At 43.9% G+C, this 24764-nt stretch overlaps 1 protein-coding gene across 2 annotated transcripts in view; it reads left to right on the forward strand.

The window, feature by feature from the left end:
• ube2e3 (ubiquitin-conjugating enzyme E2E 3 (UBC4/5 homolog, yeast)) overlaps nt 1–24235 on the forward strand; it is a 37386-nt gene extending 13151 nt beyond the window's left edge. For both annotated transcript variants that reach the window (XM_014173635.3, NM_001139598.1), the window contains exons 4-6: nt 7351–7483; nt 14292–14439; nt 23657–24235. In XM_014173635.3, coding sequence (XP_014029110.1) covers nt 7351–7483; nt 14292–14439; nt 23657–23754 — 379 coding nt within the window. In that variant the 3' untranslated portion in view covers nt 23755–24235. The remainder of the gene's footprint in view (nt 1–7350; nt 7484–14291; nt 14440–23656) is intronic.
• Nucleotides 24236–24764: the final 529 nt, after the last annotated feature.

The following is a 24764-nucleotide window of genomic DNA, read 5'->3' on the forward strand; positions in this document are numbered from 1 at the left end:
AATTAATTACCCTTAGCTTGTCCCACAGGGGGACAAGGGTGTTTTAGATTACAGTCTGACCTTCTGGCGAATGTCCTGTAGTCTGGGCCTGACTGTGAATGGACACTGGACGGGACTACAAGCTGGATCCCTATTATCCACACCTTCTGAAGTGGGCACCTACACACTTCCTCTCATTGACTTACAAATGGTGGAAACTCCTTCCAGCCAATACTTACACCAATCCTATGCTTTTAAATCGATGATGGGGAGGGAGTGTGCAACTGCACACTTCAGGGGAAGGGTGTAGTATGAGGACCTAGCCTGGGTCAGTCACTTGCAGTAGCTCACCAACCTCTATCTCTCTTGTTCGTGTTACTGGATGACATCATCCTGTTTTAAAGGCTTACAAAAAGAGACTATCTAACCTGCATAATATAAATGAGTGAATCCTGATTGCTGTTTGGGGAATGTAATATGAAAGCCGGGGTTTTTCTTAAAGATAGATTCTTACTACTGCCTTGGATGGTATGTGAAGCCGGTCCTGCTTTAGTTCCCCCAGACATGGTAAATATAGATAATGATTCTTTATCTCTATCATGCTTGTGCTCCCCCGCCCTTTAATCCCAATGGAGTATATCCCTAATGTCATTTGCTAGGCTGCTGGCCCCTTGCTCTGTCTGAATCCAGTGTCTCAGGAGTAGGCTTTCGGCTGGCTGTTCCTGGCTGCTCCTCTCCCCCCTCCCTTCCCACCCCCTCTACAGGGTCTCCTGAGTGAGCTGGCTGTCCCAGTATGATTCCCTCCCCCCCTCCTCTGCTCAGAGCCCATTACTCTGATAAAACACGGAATAGAAGCCTTGTCATGCTACGGCCGTTTGGCCTAGACCTCACACACACACACACACACACACACACACACACCACACACACACACACACACACACACACACACACACACACACACACACACACACACACACACACACACACACACACACACACACACACACCACAGCGCCCCTTCATGTCACAATGCTACTATGTGAGGGATAGGAAGGATAAAATGCTCATCAGTTTGATCACAGCTGTTTTCTCCCACCTTCACCTACTTGTGGCGTGTCTCATTTTCATTTAAAGGGACTATTAAGGCAAAACATTGTGTTCCTTTTATAATCACTCTCCACCCTCTCGGCTGCTAACCTTGTTAGCCTATTAGTTTGGGTTTAGAGGTCAGGCCACACAGCACTTGGTAATGTTCTGTTGTTGATTTGTGGTAAAATGTTTCACTCACTGGTATTTTTCTTCTGTAATCAGGGTCCGTATTCACACAGCATATCAGAGTAGGAGGGCTGATTAGTTTTGTCTTTCAGATCATAATAAATATGATTAAATAAACATGGAGGACCTGATCCTAGATCAGCATTCATACTCTGAGACGCTTTATGAATATGGGCTCAGATCTGCTTTATACTTCTACTGACTGTGTTGCTGTGCTCTGATAAGGCTCAGGCTGTCAGAGAGTGCACGCTATGTCTGCCTGACGAATCCACCTGTTTTGAGTCCCAAATGGCTCCCTATTTCCTATATAATGCACTACTTTTTACAAGGCCCCACAGTGCTTTGATTGAAAGTAGTGCACTATATAGGGAATAGAAAAGTAGTGCACTACATAGGGAATAGGGTGCCATTTGGGATACAGCCCTGGTGTCCGGTCACTAGCTCCTCACTGTAACATAGAGCACAAATCCACACCACTCACTTTCACGCTAGTATTGGAGAGAATAGGAAGCCAAGGGTTCTAGAGGGAGTCTCGTCTCACTACATCGCCAGAACATAAGACACCAGACCCTACAGACCCTTAAGCCACCTGCCCTTCTACTACACACACACACACACACACACACACACACACACACACACACACACACACACACACACACACACACACACACAAAGGGAAGACCAGCAACACAACGCGCCAATCCAATTTGGTTAACTGTTTTTTTTACTGCCTCGGTCCCTTTGAACCAGACAAAAGAGTCCTCATCCTGTCATCAAAGTGGCCTGTCAACAAGCTACTCTCCACATCAGGCACTTGTTTTTGTCAGAAAAGCCTGTCCGTTTCCTAGATTTGCATTTCTCTTCTGAATGCGTCCCAAATAGCACCCTATTCCCCATGTAGTGCACAACTTTTGACCTGGGCCCATTTGGGACGCAGCCTCCTCCCTCTCTGCCCCTGGCCCAGGAGATGCTGAGCTAGCTGACTCTAATCACAGACCCCCAGTAGGGATGCAGGCCTGTGGGCCGCGTCTGTCTCATCACAGTGTACCCGTCAATAGACCTGGGATGTGGTGGTGTTGTGTGTATTTTAATCAGCAGTGGTTTGTCTTGTATGACATGCGCTCTGTGCTGTGCCCAACAGACAGAGCTTCTGTTTATCTGTCATTCCTGTTGTTTGCAAACACTGGTTTGGATACTCACCCCCTCCTTGTGTTCATGAGCTGTATCTTCTCTGTGCTGTTTTCCTGTTTAGAGTGCATGAGACATGTTATTCTAGCAATAGCTCATGAGTCAGCAATGACCTTGTCTTACAGAAAAGCATCTCATTCACAACAGATACAGTATTCTGTGTAAAGTTTTCTGTTCATGTTATTGTGTCTATTTTGGATGAAGAGCAGGGCCAGGTTTGAAAAAGGACTTGGCATCTGTCAGAAACGAAATGTCACAGCCTGCTTACTGATTTTAAAATGTTTTCATGCGAGTTGTAACAAGTAGAAATTACGTTTTCCTCCTGAAATAAATCTTCATAGATGGTGGAGAGGAGAGAAGAGCTGTTACAGGATACATTGTGGGTTGTCCTCCACCTTCTTTGTTGAAATCAGAGTTTAATTAGGACTTTATAAACACAACACCACAAGAAGCGTTTCATTTGTGTAAACATCCATGTCAGGCCTCAAACAGAACAGTGTTTTGAAGTGCTGCGTCTCTCCACTTTGTAGTATCATTGTCTTTCTCTCTCTCTCGTTGTATCATAGACAGAGGAGATGAATAGGGCTGCTCTCTTTCATGACTGTCTGCCTTGTCATAATCCACAATTAAATGTCTTGGCAGATCCCTTAGCAACAGGTCTTACCAGAGAGAGAGAGAGAGAAAGAGCAGCTTTGTAGCCCAGCTGCACACATGCATGCACACACACACAAACACACACACAAAGGCAATAACTCGTCAGGGATGATTCATCTCTCAGTTGGTCTCCTCCGCTCCTCCGCAGAGCCCACCTTCTCAGTCCTCTCCTGGGACATATATTATAGAAGCACTTCTATCCTAGTCTTCAATGTCCTGGTTGCCTAGTGGTTAAAAGCGTTGGGCCAGTAACCAAAAGGTTGCTGGTTTGAATCCTGGAGCCGGCTAGGCAAAAATCTGCCGGTGTGCCCTTGAGCAAGGCACTTAACCTTAATTGCTCCTGTAAGTCACTCTGGATAAGTGCGTTAGCTAAAATGTAAATGTTATGGTGTGATTTGATTGTGTGTTGGTTTATCTTGTAGTAGTGGTTGTATGACAAATCCTAATCATGAATGTATTACTCTCCCAGGGCTTTTTAAAAAGGGTTCATGTTTGCTTAAAAGCATGAAACTGTGTTGTGCTTGTTGACTAGTGTGTGATTGTACTGTATTGTGTTGTTCTGGGCTGGCATGATGCTCTCAGCATAACTTAAAGCTCTACTATAATACACCACAGACAATGCTTATTTCTCTCTCTCTGCACTAAATACTCTGTCACTGCAGAGAGACAGCCACCTCAGAAACCACTTCCTGCTTTGTGTTTCAGAATAGCACTAGACAGTGTTGCTCATTCACCATGTTTGTAACTGGAAGGATCTGGGTTGTAGAGCAAAGTGTTAAGAGGTAATAACAGAGATTTTGCACCATGTTTTGTAAGAATGACTATGCTTGAAGAATTCCCCTATGACCCAATTCAGAATTTACACCTTTCCTACGCACTTCTCAGTAGTTAGTACTCAGACTTACCTTATGATGGTGCATAACAGACTTTGCAGGCTGAATACATTTATTTCAACCGCATAAAACCCTCCAACGTGCTGGCCAACAGATTTTCAATAGAGTTTTCAGTACATGTAACTTTAATTAGATCCCCGCAGGTTCAGAATATAGGGTTCACTGAAAGAAAGCCATCTCTGTTTCAGTACCAACTGGTAGATTTAAAATATTCTCTCATTTTGTAGATTATTTAGGCACATTTTAGGGTTAGGAAAGTATGTATGAATCATAAAAAAACAGGCTTGGAGAGCCTTTACGTATGAAATATATTGATGTATCAATAATCATGACCAGTCCAGTCGTTATGAAGCATGCGCCAGGCGAGAGAGAGAGAGAGAGAGAGAGAGAGAGAGAGAGAGAGAGAGAGAGAGAGAGAGAGAGAGAGAGAGAGAGAGAGAGAGAGAGAGAGAGAGAGAGAGAGAGAGAGAGAGAGAGAGAGAGAGAGAGAGAGAGAGAGATACCTACACCTACCTCGGCCTAAACTTCAACACCACAGGTTGTGTCCTTTATGGTTGTGAGGTCTGGGGTCCACTCACCAACCAAGAATTCACAAAATGGGACAAACACCAAATAACGCACGCAGAGCAGAATTAGGCAGATTCTCGCTAATTATCAAAATCCAGAAAAGATGTCTGTCGTAGGTCAGTTAGGATCACCACTTTATTTTAAGATTGTGAAATATCAGAATAATAGTAGAGAGAATGATTTATTTCAGCTTTTATTTCTTTCATCACATTCCCAGTGGGTCAGAAGTTTACATACACTCAATTAGTATTTGGAAGCATTGCCTTTAAATTGTTTAACTTGGGTCCAGTGTTTCGGGTAGCCTTCCACAAGCTTCCCACAATAAGTTGGGTGAATTTTGGCCCATTCCTGCTGACAGAGCTGATGTAACTGAGTCAGGTTTGTAGGCCTGACTTGACTTGTGTCATGTTCAAAGTAGATGTCCTAACCGACTTGCCAAAACTACAGTTTGTTAACAAAAAATGTGTGGAGTGGTTGAAAAACGAGTTTTAATGACTCCAACCTAAGTGTATGTAAACTTTCGACTTCGATTGTATATCTATATATCTCAAGGCTACTGTCAGACATGTTGGTGGAGTGTGTGTGTGCATGTGTACGTGAGAGCGTGCTCGTGTGTGATGTCTTTTTATCACATGGTAATGGAGCTGAGGGTGAGGAGTGAGGACAGTGTAGATAAGTGTCTGTCAGCTCAAGGCAGCATCCACTAGGGCTGTGGTGGTCATGAAATTTTGTCAGCCGGTGATTGTCAAGCAAATAACTCACAGTCTCACGGTAATTGCCTGTTAATTAACACAAACACATTTAGCATCTCCTGGCTTCCACACACAGCCTACAAGCCACTGATGCAGACCTTTGGAGCATCTACATTTTAAAAAGTATAATAAATCCATGTAATATAGCCTACACCTTCACAATAAATCCATTATTTATTTTCGACAGGTCTGAAGAAACATGATATGAAGAAAATGTGTTGAGCTATTTCAGAAGGACAGAATAGTTGTCCTTATGTTAAGCCCTGTTCTGGCAATGCCATATGGTTGTGGGCTACACTAGTTCATTTAGCAGACAAGATTTGCTTAGAATTCTGTGGCATTATTTTATATTATGAAGAATACAATTGAATATAGCTGAATAAAATAGAAAGGATATTTTCTCCAAACGATTTGAGGGAGTGCGGACATGCTGTTATTCTGTGTTGAGCGATTAACAGAGAAACAGGTCCTCCTATAGAGCTAGTTATGCAACTTTAGTTGTGATACAAATGTCGGGCTATTTGTTTTGATTTTTCATACATTCTAAGGCTTCTTGTCGAATTCCGAGGCGCATATTGAAGACGTTGCCACATATTGAAGAACTGTCCAGATTTACTTTTCATCAGCCAACAAGATGAGCAGGCCTAATGAACAGCAAAAGCACTAGCCTATGTCCATCTACTATTCCCCATGGTAAAAAAGTTGGCCCATTCTATTCTGTGCGAGGAACACATATTTCAAACATAGTCTGGGATAGTTGTGGGATGCGATAGATCCCAAATCAATACATCCACTAGAGTCCTTTTTTTTTTAAAGCAATGAGGCTGACGCAACAGATCAGAACGTTTAGCTTAAAATGTTGATAAACTATTATGCTATTTCTTCACATTATAACCGCAGCAATGCGCACATGGTAGTAGCCTATAAGCGCAAATGTTCCAAAATGCAATCAATTAGCGGGAAACACCATCATCAAAAGTGACCGCAAATGCAGTTATGCATGTAATGCTTTTATTATAAAGGTGCATTTTTATGGTGAAAATTATCTTCCCCAAACTTGAAACTCACACGCTGCTTATGTATGCCAGTTAGGCTCTACACCCCTTGTAAAGCACATTAATGTGCTTAATCTTAAGAAGTTATTTGGCCACTTTAGTTGTGATACAAACCTTATCAAAACGTATAGGCCTATGGACTAGGCAACATGAGGTGTGCGACAATGATTTGAAAAAGTCGCAAAAGAAGCCATGCGCTGTTTCTTGCCTTACTGCACACAAGCTGGGCATCATTCACAAGTGATAATATATACATCACAAGTGATAGGCTAATATTGTCACCCATCAGACTATTCTTGATTTAATCTTGTCTTTACATATACAAAATCTGTATATGTGAAATTAGTTTTGATTTAGAATTGACAATTATCATGCACCTGTCTCGAAACGGGCTGGGGAAAAAATTACATGTCATCTACTGTATGCACTTAAATAGAGAATGGAGGACGTTTGTCCCATGGTTCATTTTTATGCCAGCCAGGTAGGCTGTACTCCTGTTGGAAATATAAGCAATGTGCTTAATATTAGGAACTTTGAGAAATAAATATAGCAGGCCTAGCCTATAGAAAACTGATGGGATCCTCCTCTTTTTAATAGACTGCCTTCGTGACTCTTGAACGCCAGTGTGGTGGTAATACAGTCACCGTAACAGCCCTGGACTCCACCCCCTCATTCACCTGGGTGCTACATTAACACATAGCGATCTCTCCTGCTTCTACAGCCTATTCAGGAAGAGCCTTGAACCTCTTACTCTCCCCTTTATATGTATTTAAAATGGCCTGGAGGAGGGATGGGGTCTCTAACTGAGGAACTGAGGTGTAATAGGTAGCAACAGGGTACATAAAGTCAAGTTATGAAAAAAAGGTACCTGCACACTATTGAATGATTCCAAAGTTTTATTGAGTGCAACGTTTATACCCGAAAGTCAAAAATAATAAAGTGTTTCACTCACTCTGTGCTGTTGACTTTGTGTGTCTGCAGCGCGGGACCCAAGGGAGACAACATCTATGAATGGAGATCCACCATCCTGGGACCACCAGGCTCGGTGTACGAGGGAGGGGTCTTCTTCCTAGATATCACCTTCTCATCCGACTACCCCTTCAAGCCACCAAAGGTACTGTATGCTTTAATCACTTGCTTTATAGGTTTAGAGGCCGGAGTATTAACGGTTAACAGCTCAGTAACATGGCCCACATGGCTCTTTTCAAAAGTAGTGCACTAAGTAGGGAATAGGGTGTAATTTGGTATGCAGACTCTGTCTGCAGCTAGTCCTCTATCGTTCTTCATGGAGGTAGAGCAGTTTGCTGAGGTCATCAGTTGAAACCTTGAGGCTGATAAACATGATGTCTTGTCTTGTGTTTGTTGACTAACTGTGGCGGCGCCCGGCCATCATCTCCTTGAGGCTATTATGCACTACACAGTAGCAGTAACACTACAGCACTCTGCTCTACTGTCATATGACTGTGGAGACCAGGGGACCAGAATAACCCTGAACCATTTAACACAATGCTGTTATTGAGAGAGAGACAGGCAGCAGTGGTGGTTTCAGTCTCGGTCAGACGTGGCTTTGTGGCTGTGTGATACTGGGCACTAAGGGAGAAGGCCAGCAAAGTTTGAATGGGTCCCCCAAATGGAACCCTATTTTCTACATAGTACACTACTTTTGACCAGAGCCCATAGGGCTCAGGTCAAAAGTAGTGTACTATTTAGGGAATAGGGTGCCGTTTGGGATGTAGACTCTGTGTTATAGGCACTGCAGGGGCTCCTCTTTTTTAGAGCCATTTACTGAGTTTACAGCATATATTCTCATTAACCTTTTCACATGTGAGTTATTTTATGCGTGTAATGTCAGAATGCACTCAATGTTCCAAAATGTGATTGTTACGCAACAGGACAGTTAACCCGCGCTGCCCTCAAACCAAGGCATGTTGCCTGCTAATTATCTATAGGCTATGTTTCAATTTGTCAATTTCTAATTATTTTCTAACAAGTTTTATTTTCTAATAACAGTTTGAATTAAGATGTGTTCTGCCTCCTCATTAATTCCTATAAAATGTAGCCCATTTCACTGTTGTGGACAATTTATGTTTGAGGCTCTACTGAGCCAGACAAACTTCCTTCTTTGACAAGAGCCCAAGCACTACCCCAGATCATGTATGAAGACATTGCGCATCTCTAGTCAGAACAGGCCTTGCGCAAACCCTTCCCCCCCTGGCCTTCATTGATGTTTTCCTTACAAATAATAACTTTGGACATGTGTGCGCTCCTATCAAAGTAAGTGCCTTATTTTCTGTATATAGTGTTGTTTCTACTGTAGCACACCATATATGGAGCATAATGTATTTACTGTTTTATTCGCATGTTTTCAAGTACTGGTGACAAACCATGTATTCCTATTCTTGCATATATTGTAATGGACACATATGATATGTGTAAAATACCTTTTTGAAGGTTGTACTGATTATGATGAGAAAATACTAGGCTATTTGCCAGCTATGTGTAGCGCCATGTTTGTTGACATCATACAATGCATTCTGGTTGTCTAGTAAGCGTCTGTCAGACCTAGGATGTTATAACAAAGGGAGGTGAAGGGATACCCGACTGACTCACATGCTGACCAGACCGCATACGCGCGCGCCATCGCGTGCATGTAGATTTTGTCCACCCATCAAAATAAACTCTGAACCAACTGTATTCATTTGAGGACAGCTCAAAATGCATTAAACATTCATGGAAATTTAGCTAGCTAGCTTTCTGTTGCTAGCTAATTTGTCCTGGTATATAAACATTGGGATGCTAGTTCACCTGAAATGCACAAGGTCCTCTACTCTGACAATTAATCCACAGATAAAACGGTAAACCAAGTTAGATCCTAGTAATCTCTCCTCCTTCAGGCTTCTTCTTTGGACTTTATATAGTGGTAGGCAACAAACTTTAAGCTGCATTACCACTACCAATTGGACTGGAGTGTGGACCTCAGTTCATCTTTCAATCACCCACGTGGGTATATGCTCCTAAAAACCAATAAGGAGATGGAAGAGGCAGGACTTGTAGCTCGTCAAGTGTCACAAATAGAACCAAGTTCTATTTTAGCGCCTGACTACACAGACGCTTGCGAGCAGTGTGGGTGCAGGGATTGAATAACATATATGTGTACATTTATTTTGCAATGCTTGCGAACGTGACGCGAGCATGCTTTCAAGACAACTGGGAACTCTGAAAAATACGAGGTCAAATCATGACGTCAGTGATCTTTAGGTCGGAAATTCGGAGCTCTAGAAAGAGGCCCAAGTTCCCGAGTTGGAGGATGTTTTTCAGTCTAAGCTCGTTTTTTTCGGAGTTCTCAGTTGTCTTGAACGCACTGAAGTCGGAAGTTGGAGATGTTAGGTTGCTAACATATGTTTTGTTTTTTGTCAGCGCAACCTGTTTTTTAGACTGGTTTATGGAATGAGTTGTTGCTACTTGTTGCTACTGTTCCAATCAAATATTTGCGATGGCTCGCTGCAGGTTCCACATACATGTCAAGGGTTAATACAGACTTCTAACAGAAGGCTATACTGTCTATTATGTTTCTGAACAAACTTTACAGGAGCTGGATTTAATCTGGATCATAATTGCTTTCTGGGAGTGGAGGGGAACTAGCTACTATGGTTATTTCTACCCCATTTCACATAAAAACAAACAGACAAAAACATTTAGGAGAAATTATCCACGGAACTTAATGTTTTACCACTCTACACTGGTCATGATATGTTTGCTCTGTCCAGCAGTTATAGTACTAAACACAAATCCCCAGTGATGGGATTAGCCTTTACAGTGGTTATGGGAATAAAATACATTCTCTATTAACATGTCATATAGATGGCACAAACAGTTTAGAGAGAGAGAGAGAGAGAGAGAGAGAGAGAGAGAGAGAGAGAGAGAGAGAGAGAGAGAGAGAGAGAGAGAGAGAGAGAGAGAGAGAGAGAGAGAGAGAGAGAGAGAGAGAGAGAGAGAGAGAGAGAGAGAGAGAGAGAGAGAGAGAGAGAGAGAGAGAGAGACTGATTACCCTTAGTGGTGTGTCTGACTCCCTCCTCTCTACCTCTGTCTTTCAATTCAATTTAAGGGGCTTTATTGGCATGGGAAAGATATGTTTACCTTGCCAAAGCAAGTGAAATAGATAATAAATAAAAGTGAAATAAACAATACAAAATTCACAGTAAACGTGGCACTCACAAAGTTCCAAAAGAATGAAGACATTCGATTTGTTTTCAAATTCTTTGTGGGTCTGTGTAATCTCAGGGAAATATGTGTCTCTAATATCATCATACATTTGGCAGGAGGTTAGGAAGTGCAGCTCAGTTTCCACCTCATTTTGTGGGCCGTGTGCACATAGCCTGTCTTCTCTTGAGAGCCAGGTCTGCCTTCAGCGGCCTTTCTCAATAGCAAGGCTATGCTCACTGAGTCTGTACATAGTCAAAGATTTCCTTAATTTTGGGTCAGTCACAGTAGTCAGGTATTCTGCCACAGTGTACTTTCTGTTTAGGGCCAAATAGCGTTCTAGGTTTTTTGTAAATTATTTTCAATGTGTCAAGTAATTATCTTTTTGTTTTCTCATGATTTGGTTGGGTCTCAGAGCCCCAGGACCAGCTTGCTTAGGGTGCTCTTCTCCAGGTTAATTTTTCTGTAGGCTGATGGCTTTGTTATGGAAGGTTTGGGAATCGCTTCCTTTTAGGGTGGTTGTAGAATTTAACGGCTCTTTTCTAGAATTTGCAGGTATCGGCCTAATTTGCTCTGCATGCATTATTTGGTGTTTTACGTTATACACTGAGGATATTTTTTCAGAATTCTGCATGCAGAGTCTCAATTTGTTGTTTGTCCCATTTTGTGAATTCTTGGTTGGTGAGCGAACCCCAGACCTCGCAACCTTTGAAGGGCAATGGGTTCTATCACTCAAGTATTTTTAGCCAGATCCTAATTGGTATGTCAAATTTTATGCCCCTTTTGATGGCATAGAATGCCCTTCTTGCCTGGTCTCCCAGATCGTTGATAGCTTTGTGGAATTTACCTGTGGCGCTGATGTTTAGGCCGAGGTATGTATGTTTTTTTTGTGTGCTCTAGGGCAACGGTGTGTAGATGGAATTTGTATTCGTGGTCCTGGCAACTGGACCTTTTTTGGAACACCATTATTTTTGTCTTACTGAGATTTATTGTCAGGGCCCAGGTCTGACAGAATCTGTGCAGAATATCTAGGTGCTACTGTAGGCCCTCCTTGGTTGGGAACAGAAGCACCAGATCCTCAGCAAACAGTAGACATTTAACTTCAGATTTTAGGAGGGTGAGGCCGGGTGCTGCAGACTGTTGTAGTGCCCTCGACAATTTGTTGATTATGTTGAAGAGGGTGGGGCTTAAGCTGCATCCCTGTCTCACCCCCCAGCCCTGTGGAAAGAGATTGGTGTGTTCTTTTGCCAATTTTAACTGCACACTTGTTGTTTGTGTACATGGATTTTATAATGTATTTCCCCTAACACCGCTTTCCATCAATTTGTATAGCAGGCCCTCATGCCAAATTGAGTCTAAACCTTTTTTGAAATCATGAAAGCATGAGAAGACTTTTTGTTGTTTGTTTAGAGTTTTCCAATTTTCCCAGAGGTGGTTAGATTCTATGGATTCTTCAATTACATTGAGCTGATTTCTGACTTGCTGTTCCTTCTTTTTCCGTGTATTTCTGTATTGTTTTAGTGATTCTGGCTCAGGTTTTCTGGGTCTCTATGTTTTTGGTTGGATAGGTTTCTAAAAAAAATTACCATTTGTCATTGTTGTTAGTTTTTTTAGGTTGTCTGCTTGAAATTTGTAGATTTGATAGGAAGCTGAAAGGTCAAATATATTGTTTAGGTTTTCTACTGCTAAGTTTACACCTTCACTATTACAGTGAAACATTTTGTCCAGGAAATTGTCTAGAAGGGATTGAATTTGTTGTTGCCTAATAGTGTTTTGGTAGATTTCAGCACTACATTCCTTCCATCTATACCATTTCTTAATATCATTCAGTTCCTTTGGCTTTGATGCCTCATGATTGAGCATAGCTTTGTTTAAGTAGAGTGTGATTTTGCTGTGATCTGTGGACTGACTTTGAACGCTCTAAGAGACTCTGGGTTGAGGTTAGCGATAAAGTAGTCTACATTACTACTGCCAAGAGATGAGTTATAAGTGTACCTTCCGTAGGAGTCCCCTTGAAGCCTACCATTGACTATGTACATACCCAGCGTCCAACAGAGCTGCAGGAGTTGTGACCCATTTTTGTTGGTTATGTTGTCGTAGTTGTGTCTAGGGGGGCATATGGGGGAGGGAATGCTGTCACCTCCAACTAGATGTTTGTCCCCCGGTGTGCAAAGACTAGTACATGTCCCTGGGCCTGGAAATTGTTGATCTCTAGGATGGAGAAGCTGTCATTATTAAAGTATGGGGATTCTATTGGGGGGATATATGTAGCACACATGAGGACATTTTTCTCTGTTGAGATCATTTCTATATTAATTTCAGGCCATATGTAAAATGTTGCTGTTTTGACTAATTAAATAGAGTGGGTTAGGTCTGCTCTATACCAAGTTAGCATACCCCCTGAGTCTCTTCCCTGTTTCACACCTGGTAGTTTGGTGGATGGGACTACCAGCTCTCTGTAACCTAGAGGGCAACCAGTGGGTCTATCTCCTTTATACCATGTTTCTTGTAGGATGACAATGGCTGTATTTCCAATTTCTTTGGTGAGGTCTGGGTTCCTGCTCTTTAGGCCAAAGGAAGATGACTTCAGACCTTGTATATTCTCTCTCTCTCTCTCTCTCTCTCTCTCTCTCTCTCTCTCTCTCTCCTCCCTTTCTGTCCCTCTCTGTCCCTCTAATGTCAAAGGCATAAAAAGCCAGTGGTATCATTAAGATCATCCTCCGTGCCTGGTCTAATTGGTTTTCCTTGCATTAAGGACTTTGTCCCAAATGGCACCCTATTCCCTATATAACACACTACTATTGACAAGTTGTGCACTATATAGGGAATAGGGTGCTATTTTATTTGGGACGCAGACAAGGTCTGCTCAGAGGGAGAAGTCCTCAATGGGATGTTAAGAGTCCAAGCTTAAGCATATGTCACCGACCATGGCCCTACTTGGGATTGGATGGAAAGGTCAATAGATGTTCACACACCATTTGCTCCTGGCCTGGGGTCTCCCTGTCTCTCATCTATGTTGTCTTAATTATATTTTTCTGTTTTATAAGGGCAAATGTTGGGACATGGTGATAGGTTAAGGATGTGTGGTTTAGCTTTGTGAGGTTTAGGTGAGTATAGTATCTGTATCACAACCGGCTGTGATTGGAAGTCCCATAGGGCTGCGCACAATTGGCCCAGCGTCATTCGGGTAGGGTTTGGCCGGGGTAGGCCATCATTGTAAATAAGAATTTGTTCTTAACTGACTTGCCTAGTTAAATAAAGGTTAAATAAAACATCTGCAGACTGGGAGGTGTGGATTGGGAATGTTCTAGCTCCTTTGACACAATGCTTCTTGTCGACTGGAAACAGTTAAAGGTTTTGCTGGTGAATTACAGTAACCGTAATCCTTGCATGCTTTATCGTTGACCCCATTGTTAACACTATAGATTACTTTATCTGCCTGGCTGATTGATAAGGCCTGAAGGTGTTTCATGATTTCTTCCTTTTCCACAGGTCAATTTCCATTCGAGGATTTACAACAGTAAAACACCAATCAGGGAGTACTGAGCTGTTTGTCTGGGTTGTTTCCTAGCCAGGATCTACTTCCTGTGGTCTCTTAGGTTACGGCCCACGCTAGGATCTACGACTATAGCATCAACAGTCGGGGTGATCTGTCTATGATCTTGATCTACTTTGTGTTGTTTCCTAGGTGATGTTAGATCTACTTTTTGCATTTTTCCCAGGTGACGTTCCGCACCAGGATCTACCACTGTAACATCAACAGCCAGGGGGTGATCTGCCTGGATATCCTGAAAGACAACTGGAGCCCCGCCCTCACCATCTCCAAGGTGCTGCTGTCCATCTGCTCCCTGCTCACAGACTGCAACCCTGGTGAGTGACGCAACGGTCAACCAATCAGACATACAGTAGATATACTGTACACATGTTAGACTGTAACCCTGGTGAGTGACGCAACGGTCAACCAATCAGACATACAGTAGATATACTGTACACATGTTAGACTGTAACCCTGGTGAGTGACGCAACGGTCAACCAATCAGACATACAGTAGATATACTGTATACATGTTAGACTGTAACCCTGGTGAGTGACGCAACGGTCAACCAATCAGACATACAGTAGATATACTGTACACATGTTAGACTGTAACCCTGGTGAGTGACACGGGTTCTCTATGGCAGGGATTCAAACCAAATACATTACACTGCAATTTACTTGTAGAATGTTTGTGCTGTGTCAGACGTGGACAGCCATAAAATTGTATTCTACCTTGATGCATGCTTTAATTTCTACTTGAATGAAGTCGTTTATAAACATTTTAAAACGAAGTAATCCTGTTTGCCTGCCTTGAAAGACTTGGTTATCGAAGGTCACCCTCTTATTGTACACCTGTAACTAGTGCTGTACACCTGTAACTAGTGCGCTGAGAGTCGGGAAGCAAGTTCAGGGAGTGAGTGTTTTAATAAATAAACGTAACATAATACAAAACAAAAAACCACGAACAACGCACAGACATGACACAGAAACAGAAACAATGACGCCTGGGGAAGGAACCAAAGGGAGTGACATACATAGGGCAGGTAATCAAGGAAGTGATAGAGTCCAGGTTACAAAGTTTTAGAGTCCATGGCCAATTTTCAGCTTAGAACTTTTTTTAACTTCTCATTCTATTCTTAATGAGCACCAATCAGGTTTAAGACCAGGACATAGCACTGCACCAGTCTGGTTTAAGACCTGGACATAGCACTGCACCAGTCTGGTTTTAGACCTGGACATAGCACTGCACCAGTCTGGTTTAAGACCTGGACATAACACTGCACCAGTCTGGTTATAGACCTGGACATAGCACTGCACCAGTCTGGTTTAAGACCTGGACATAGCACTGCACCAGTCTGGTTTAAGACCTGGACATAGCACTGCACCAGTCTGGTTTAAGACCTGGACATAGCACTGCACCAGTCTGGTTATAGACCTGGACATAGCACTGCACCAGTCTGGTTTAAGACCTGGACATAGCACTGCACCAGTCTGGTTTAAGACCTGGACATAGCACTGCACCAGTCTGGTTTTAGACCTGGACATAGCACTGCACCAGTCTGGTTTTAGACCTGGACATAGCACTGCACCAGTCTGGTTTAAGACCTGGACATAGCACTGCACCAGTCTGGTTTAAGACCTGGACATAGCACTGCACCAGTCTGGTTTAAGACCTGGACATAGCACTGCACCAGTCTGGTTTTAGACCTGGACATAGCACTGCACCAGTCTGGTTATAGACCTGGACATATCACTGTACCAGTCTGGTTTAAGACCTGGACATAGCACTGCACCAGTCTGGTTTTAGACCAGGACATAGCACTGCACCAGTCTGGTTTTAGACCTGGACATAGCACTGCACCAGTCTGGTTTTAGACCTGGACATAGCACTGCACCAGTCTGGTTTAAGACCTGGACATAGCACTGCACCAGTCTGGTTTTAGACCTGGACATAGCACTGCACCAGTCTGGTTTAAGACCTGGACATAGCACTGCACCACTGGTTTAACGTTTACATTTACATTTACGTCATTTAGCAGATGCTCTTATCCAGAGCGACTTACAAGATCTGGACATAGCACTGCACCAGTCTGGTTTAAGACCTGGACATAGCACTGCACCAGTCTGGTTTTAGACCTGGACATAGCACTGCACCACTGGTTTAACGTTTACATTTACATTTACGTCATTTAGCAGACGCTCTTATCCAGAGCGACTTACAAGATCTGGACATAGCACTGCACCAGTCTGGTTTAAGACCTGGACATAGCACTGCACCAGTCTGGTTTAAGACCTGGACATAGCACTGCACCGGTCTGGTTTTAGACCTGGACATAGCACTGCACCAGTCTGGTTTTAGACCTGGACATAGCACTGCACCAGTCTGGTTTAAGACCTGGACATAGCACTGTTTCAGCGGCTACACTTGTCTTAGATGATGTGTTATGTTGTTTAGAACAGTGGTTCCCAAACTTTTTATAGTCCCGTACCCGTTCAAACATTCAACCTCCAGCTGCGTACCCCCTCTAGCACCAGGGTCAGCACACTCTCAATTGTTGTTTTTTGCCATTATTGTAAGCCTGCCACACACACACACACACACACACACACACACACACACTGTACGATGCATTTATTAGACATAAGAATGAGTGTGAGTTTTTGTCACAACTTGGCTCGTGCGAAGTGACAAAGAGCTCTTATAGGACCAGGGCACAAATAGTAATATAATAATAATCAATACATTTGCTCTTTATTTAGCCATCTTACATATAAAACCTTATTTGTTCATCAAAAATGAGAAGGGTATGCTTGAAAGGATGCACATAACTCTGCAATGTTGGGTTGTATTGGAGAGAGTCTCAGTCTTAAATCATTTTCCACACACAGTCTGTGGCTGTATTTAGTTTTCGTGCTAGTGAGGGCCGAGAATCCACTCTCAAATAGGTATGTGGTTGCAAAGGGCATCAGTGTCTTAACAGCGCGATTTGCCAAGGCAAGAAACTCTGAGCGCAGCCCAATCCAGAAATCTTGTTCAGATACTGGTAAGTTGACTGGAGGCAGGGCATGAAAGGGATAACGAATCCAGTTGTTTGTGTCGTCTGTTTTGGGAAAGTATTTACATTTACATTTACATTTAAGTCATTTAGCAGACGCTCTTATCCAGAGCGACTTACAAAATGGTGCATTCACCTTATGATATCCAGTGGAACAACCACTTTACAATAGTGCATCTAAATCTTTTTATTGGGGGGGGTTAGAAGGATTACTTTATCCTATCCTAGGTATTCCTTAAAGAGGTGGGGTTTCAGGTGTCTCCGGAAGGTGGTGATTGACTCCGCTGTCCTGGCGTCGTGAGGGAGCTTGTTCCACCATTGGGGTGCCAGAGCAGCGAACAGTTTTGACTGGGCTGAGCGGGAACTGTGCTTCCTCAGAGGTAGGGGGGCCAGCAGGCCAGTGGTGGATGAACGCAGTGCCCTTGTTTGGGTGTAGGGCCTGATCAGAGCCTGAAGGTATGGAGGTGCCGTTCCCTTCACAGCTCCGTAGGCAATCACCATGGTCTTGTAGCGGATGCGAGCTTCAACTGGAAGCCAGTGGAGAGAGCGGAGGAGCGGGGTGACGTGAGAGAACTTGGGAAGGTTGAACACCAGACGGGCTGCGGCGTTCTGGATGAGTTGTAGGGGTTTAATGGCACAGGCAGGGAGCCCAGCCAACAGCGAGTTGCAGTAATCCAGACGGGAGATGACAAGTGCCTGGATTAGGACCTGCGCCGCTTCCTGTGTGAGGCAGGGTCGTACTCTGCGAATGTTGTAGAGCATGAACCTACAGGATCGGGTCACCGCCTTGATGTTAGTGGAGAACGACAGGGTGTTGTCCAGGATCACGCCAAGGTTCTTAGCACTCTGGGAGGAGGACACAAGGGAGTTGTCAACCGTGATGGCGAGATCATGGAAGGGGCAGTCCTTCCCCGGGAGGAAGAGCAGCTCCGTCTTGCCGAGGTTCAGCTTGAGCTGGTGATCCGTCATCCACACTGATATGTCTGACAGACATGCAGAGATGCGATTCGCCGCCTGGTTATCAGAAGGGGGAAAGGAGAAGATTAATTGTGTGTCGTCTGCATAGCAATGATAGGAGAGACCATGTGAGGATATGACAGAGCCAAGTGACTTGGTGTATAGCGAGAATAGGAGAGGGCCTAGAACAGAGCCCTGGGGGACACCAGTGGTGAGAGCGCATGGTGCGGAGACAGATTCTCGCCACGCCACCTGGTAGGAGCGACCTGTCAGGTAGGATGCAATCCAAGCGTGGGCCGCGCCAGAGATGCCCAACTCGGAGAGGGTGGAGAGGAGGATCTGATGGTTCACAGTATCAAAGGCAGCAGATAGGTCTAGAAGGATGAGAGCAGAGGAGAGAGAGTTAGCTTTAGCAGTGCGGAGAGCCTCCGTGACACAGAGAAGAGCAGTCTCAGTTGAATGCCCAGTCTTGAAACCTGACTGATTATGATCAAGAAGGTAATTCTGAGAGAGATAGCAGGAGAGCTGGCCAAGGACGGCACGTTCAAGAGTTTTGGAGAGAAAAGAAAGAAGGGATACTGGTCTGTAGTTGTTGACATCGGAGGGATCGAGTGTAGGTTTTTTCAGAAGGGGTGCAACTCTCGCTCTCTTGAAGACGGAAGGGACGTAGCCAGCGGTCAAGGATGAGTTGATGAGCGAGGTGAGGAAGGGGAGAAGGTCTCCGGAAATGGTCTGGAGAAGAGAGGAGGGGATAGGGTCAAGTGGGCAGGTTGTTGGGCGGCCGGCCGTCACAAGACGCAAGATTTCATCTGGAGAGAGAGGGGAGAAAGAGGTCAAAGCACAGGGTAGGGCAGTGTGAGCAGGACCAGCGGTGTCGTTTGACTTAGCAAACGAGGATCGGATATCGTCAACCTTCTTTTCAAAATGGTTGACGAAGTCATCCGCAGAGAGGGAGGAGGGGGGGGGGAGGGGGAGGAGGATTCAGGAGGGAGGAGAAGGTAGCAAAGAGCTTCCTAGGGTTAGAGGCAGATGCCTGGAATTTAGAGTGGTAGAAAGTGGCTTTAGCAGCAGAGACAGAAGAGGAGAATGTAGAGAGGAGTGAGTGAAAGGATGCCAGGTCCGCAGGGAGGCGAGTTTTCCTCCATTTCCGCTCGGCTGCCCGGAGCCTTGTTCTGTGAGCTCGTAGTGAGTCGTCGAGCCACGGAGCAGGAGGGGAGGACCGAGCCGGCCTGGAGGATAGGGGACAGAGAAAATCAAAGGATGCAGAAAGGGAGGAGAGGAGGGTTGAGGAGGCAGAATCAGGAGATAGGTTGGAGAAGGTTTGAGCAGAGGGAAGAGATGATAGGATGGAAGAGGAGAGAGTAGCGGGAGAGAGAGAGCGAAGGTTGGGACGGCGCAATACCATCCGAGTAGGGGCAGAGTGAGAAGTGTTGGATGAGAGCAAGAGGGAAAAGGATACAAGGTAGTGGTCGGAGATTTGGAGGGGAGTTGCAATGAGATTAGTGGAAGAACAGCATCTAGTAAAGATGAGGTCAAGCATATTGCCTGCCTTGTGAGTAGGGGGGGAAGGTGAGAGGGTGAGGTCAAAAGAGGAGAGGAGTGGAAAGAAGGAGGCAGAGAGGAATGAGTCAAAGGTAGACGTGGGGAGGTTAAAGTCACCCAGAACTGTGAGAGGTGAGCCATCCTCAGGAAAGGAACTTATCAAGGCGTCAAGCTCATTGATGAACTCTCCAAGGGAACCTGGAGGGCGATAAATGATAAGGATGTTAAGCTTGAAAGGGCTGGTAACTGTGACAGCATGGAATTCAAATGAGGAGATAGACAGATGGGTCAGGGGAGAAAGAGAGAATGTCCACTTGGGAGAGATGAGGATTCCAGTGCCACCACCCCGCTGGCTCGATGCTCTAGGGGTATGCGAGAACACGTGGGCAGACGAAGAGAGAGCAGTAGGAGTAGCAGTGTTATCTGTGGTAATCCATGTTTCCGTCAGCGCCAGGAAGTCTAGGGACTGGAGGGTAGCATAGGCTGAGATGAACTCAGCCTTGTTGGCTGCAGACCGGCAGTTCCAGAGGCTGCCGGAGACCTGGAACTCCACGTGGGTCGTGCGCGCTGGGACCACCAGGTTAGAGTGGCAACGGCCACGCGGTGTGAAGCGTTTGTATGGCCTGTGCAGAGAGGAGAGAACAGGGATAGACAGACACATAGTTGACAAGCTACAGAAGTGTTGTTTCTTGTATTATTGTCTCCTGTGTCTTTAGAGAACTGTTTCACTTTGATATCCTTTTTCTTCTGTCCTGATTTTCTCTTTCTTTTCTTCTGTTAACTAGATATTCTTTGTTGTTCTTCGTTAGCTAGCTAGCTTCTTCCAAAAGAGTCCCTAGCAACTGCTTAGCAACTGGTAAACAATTCAGCTTGCTAAGATAACTACAATTTTATGAAAAATAGTTATTTTCAAAAGCCTATCTTCTTTGTTTGTTGCTTGTTTTTTCTCCTATTCTCCTATAAAGTACCTGCGTAATTGCGCCCCCAACACACTCAGGTGCTTCTCTATATCACATTTGACATTGTCCGTAAGCTTGAGTTAATTTGCACACAAAAAATCATACAATGATGGAAAGACCTGTGTGTTGTCCTTGTTAATGCAGACAGTAAAGAGCTCCGTCTTCTTAATCATAGCCTCAATTTTGTCCCGCACATTGAATATAGTTGCGGAGAGTCCCTGTAATCCTAGATTCAGATCATTCAGGCGAGAAAAAACATCACCTAGATAGGCCAGTCATATGAGAAACTCGTCATCATGCAGGCAGTCAGATAAGTGAAAATTATGGTCAGTAAAGAAAACTTTAAGCTCGTCTCGCAATAAAAAAAATAACGCGTCAATACTTTGCCCCTTGTTAACCAGCGCACTTCTGTATGTGGTAAAAGCGTTACCTGGTCGCTGCCCATATTGCATAATGCAAAAAATACACGATAGAATAGAATAGAAATGCATAATAGAAAAATACACTAGAGTTCAGGGGCCTTGCTTTAACAAAGTTAACCATTTTCACTGTAGTGTCCAAAACGTCTTTCAAGCTGTCAGGCATTCCCTTGGCAGCAAGAGCCTCTCGGTGGATGCTGCAGTGCACCCAAGTGGCGTCGGGAGCAACTGCTTACATGCGCGTTACCACTCCACTATGTCTCCCTCTCATGGCTTTTACGCCGTCAGTACAGATACCAACATGAGCAGCAGCTATGTTTGGCTACAAATGGAACATTAGTGGAATTCCCACGAGAGAGTAACGCTTAATGTGATTGGATGTTAATTATTTGACTAGGCTACCTGTATTTGACATTGTGTTGTTATTTCGCTGAACACTAAATGGTTTAATTTTATTTTTGGCAGTGAAACGAGGCTTTTCAGGCGAGAAAAAAAACTCACCCAAGTGTATAACCTGTTGGAAAATATAAATGGACTGTTTGAAAATGTGAAGAAAAAAATACGTACAAAAATATGTTTTTTAAAATGTGAATCACATTTTTGTTTGGCGTACCCCCGACGGGATTGTGCGTGTTTGGGAATACCTGGGTTAGACCATAAAAATCATTGTGCTTCCTTATTTATTGACCTGTTGAAGGCATTTGATATGGTTGACCATTTCTTACTTTCAAGAACTACCTAACAGACAGGACCCAATGTCTGCTTGCTGACAGTATCAAATCTAGTTTCCTCAATATTACGAAAGGTGTGCCACAGAGGACGATTTTGGGCCATGTTCTCTTCACTATTTATATAAATAATATTGGTCTGTCTGTTAAAACCCGTAACATTGATATCTTTACTCAGATGATACAGTTGTTTACTCCTGTGCCCTCTCAGTACAGCAGGCCATTCGTGACCTTCAGCATGGTTTTGAATCAGTTCAAAAATCGCTTACTGATCTTAAACTAGTCCTAAATGCTAATAAAATGAAGTTTATGTTGTTTTCTAGGCCTCGTAATATTGACCCTAAGGACCTGCATATTTGCACATTGAAGGGAGGCCAAATTGAGCAAGTTCTTGGTTTCTTTTATAGAAATAAATCCTGCCTCACTTTGGAATGTTGAAGTAAGATTGTTCAAGCAACACATCTCCCCAGTGGCGGATTTAGGTATAGGCGTCATGGGCAGCCGCCCAGGGTGGCATCTTGCCGGGTGTGGCACGGGGCGCCCGCACAAAAAAATTCGGAATGGTGACATTTTCACGATCGGTTTTCTATCGCTCATTTGCACATCATGTCAATGATATCACGTCACCGTGTGGGACTGTAGGTCAATTAACCTTGTCAGAGTGGGCACCCTGATTCTAGTTTGTGAGCTAGGCAGGCTACGGCCTGGGAAGGTCTCCCACTCAGAAGTACAAGATGGGGAGGGGGCGGATGTAGGTTGACCCCAGGTCTTCCCACTGGAAGCCCGACGTAGGGGGAGCGGGGGAATCTATCAAATAGCGCACCTCTAACTTTGTACAGTACTAATGCAATTAGAAAAATCTGTCATACTTTGAAATGCTACCAAATAAACCACAATTCAATCAGAATACTGTGAATTTATAGTTTCACAGACATATTGTTGCATTTTTTTCTGGTTTGTGCGAAATCATTAAGAATAATATAAAACCAGTCTGCACACCACCAAGGTAAATTGGTTTAGTCTTGACTCTTGGTTGACAGTGTTGGGGGATGGGTAATGTATTGATGCTCGAGTGCCAAGTGAACACACATTTGTTTCTATTTGTCTTTGTTACTTCTTTTTGATATTTATGAGTCTTATTTTTGTATATATTTTATATTTATATAGTTTTAAATGTTATGATTAGTTATTTGTGTTGTTCCAAATGTGTGTGGGGGGGGGGGGGGGGGGGGAGCTGAAGGGGGGGGTCCGCCAAGGCAGGGAGCCATACAAGCTAGAACCGCCACTGCTTATACTATCTGCTTTAAAACCTTTAGATTCAGTTTACCACTCAGCACTGCTTTTTTATCACTGGGGACAATTTTCGTAAACATCACTGCATTTTGTATAGTTCTGTTGGCTGGATGTCTCTGACTACCAGAAGGGCCCAGCATTGGCAAATGTTTGTATATAAAGCGGTTCTTTAGAGACTCCCCCACTACCTCAGCTCACGTATTAACTGGAGATCCAGACATTTTCAGACCCCTTCTCTGGCCTGGCTGGTTCTGGAGGACCCGCTGGTCTCCACTGACCTGGGGAAAAATGTTTTTATTTTTAATGCCCCCAGCTCATGGAATAGCCTTCAGGCCACCATTGGACAGTTTAGATCATGTTTTAAGGAGGTGATATGTGAGAGTTGTGTTTGTTTCGATCTTGTTGTATTTTTTGTATTGGTATCATTTATTGTATGTTCATGTTCACAGGGCTCCCTTGCAAATGAGACCCTGGTCTCAATGGTGACCCACCCTGTATAAATAAAAGTTCAATAAAATAAAATGTTAGACTTAGGCAGCCCTCTTACTAATGCATTGCTCATCTCTCTTCCTGTCTTCTCCCTCTCCTCTCTTCAGCGGACCCTCTGGTTGGTAGCATTGCCACTCAGTACCTGACCAACAGAGCCGAGCATGACAGGATAGCCCGACAGTGGACCAAGAGATACGCCACATAGAGGTCACGACTCCCGACCCCGTCCTGTCTGACCCCCCGTTCCCCCAGCCCCTCTGCCTGCAGTGTGAAGGTCCCGGAGGCGACGTCACATTGTGCAACAAATCTTTATAGCCTTTACAATATGGACTTCTGTGTATCTGTCTGATTACTGATTCTACTCCTCCACATTTGACCCTGCTATGAGGACTGGGTCTGAAGAGAGACAGAGAGATAAGCAGACCCCAGCAGGCATTGTCTCACGTCAGATAGCGCAGCTGCGTCTCTGTCTGCACTGGTAGTTCATGGCAACACAGAGCGTTAGAATGACGCCATCTGTCGGAAGACAATGCCCAATAACAGGTAAATGTATATTGGAGTAGAATTTTGTAGCTGTAGATTTTAGCTATGTTTAAATGCCTCTACTTGCAAGTCTTGCTTCTTTGGGATATTAAAAAATAAAATGTATTTTGTGATGTAATAAAGGAAACTATTCCTCAACCAAATATTATGGTGCATTTTAGCCTTGTCCATTATCTGTATGAAGTTGAAGAAGAAACAACTAGCTGATGTAGATTATTAGAGAAGATGATGTCATTTATATGAAAGCCAGACACTCATTTCCACTTATGTAGTTACATTATACTGTTGTGACTGTTTTACCTTTGTCAATTTGTAATGAAAACGAGATTTCATTTAAACCTTTTTGTAGTGCAGCAAAAGATGAGCCACCACTGTAACATCCCCAAAACACAATAAACTTGTCCCAAGGGTTGAGTTGTACAGTGTAAACTATTGGATGATCGACATTGGCGGCTGGCATTCAATAACCTGGGGTGCATCCAGAATGGCACCATATTCCCTATATAGTGCACTTCTTTTGACCAAAGCCCTATGTGCACTGGTAAAAAAATAAGTGAACTACATAAGGGAAAAGGGTGTCATTTGGGATGCAGACAAAAGCTCAATTTGTTCAGGCCCAGTATGCATAATGAGAGGAATGAGAGGACACGTTCCCCGGGAAACGAACAGGAC

Source organism: Salmo salar, chromosome 25, assembly GCF_965601325.2.
Source record: "Salmo salar chromosome 25, fSalSal1, whole genome shotgun sequence".
NCBI classification, from domain to species: Eukaryota; Metazoa; Chordata; class Actinopteri; order Salmoniformes; family Salmonidae; genus Salmo; species Salmo salar.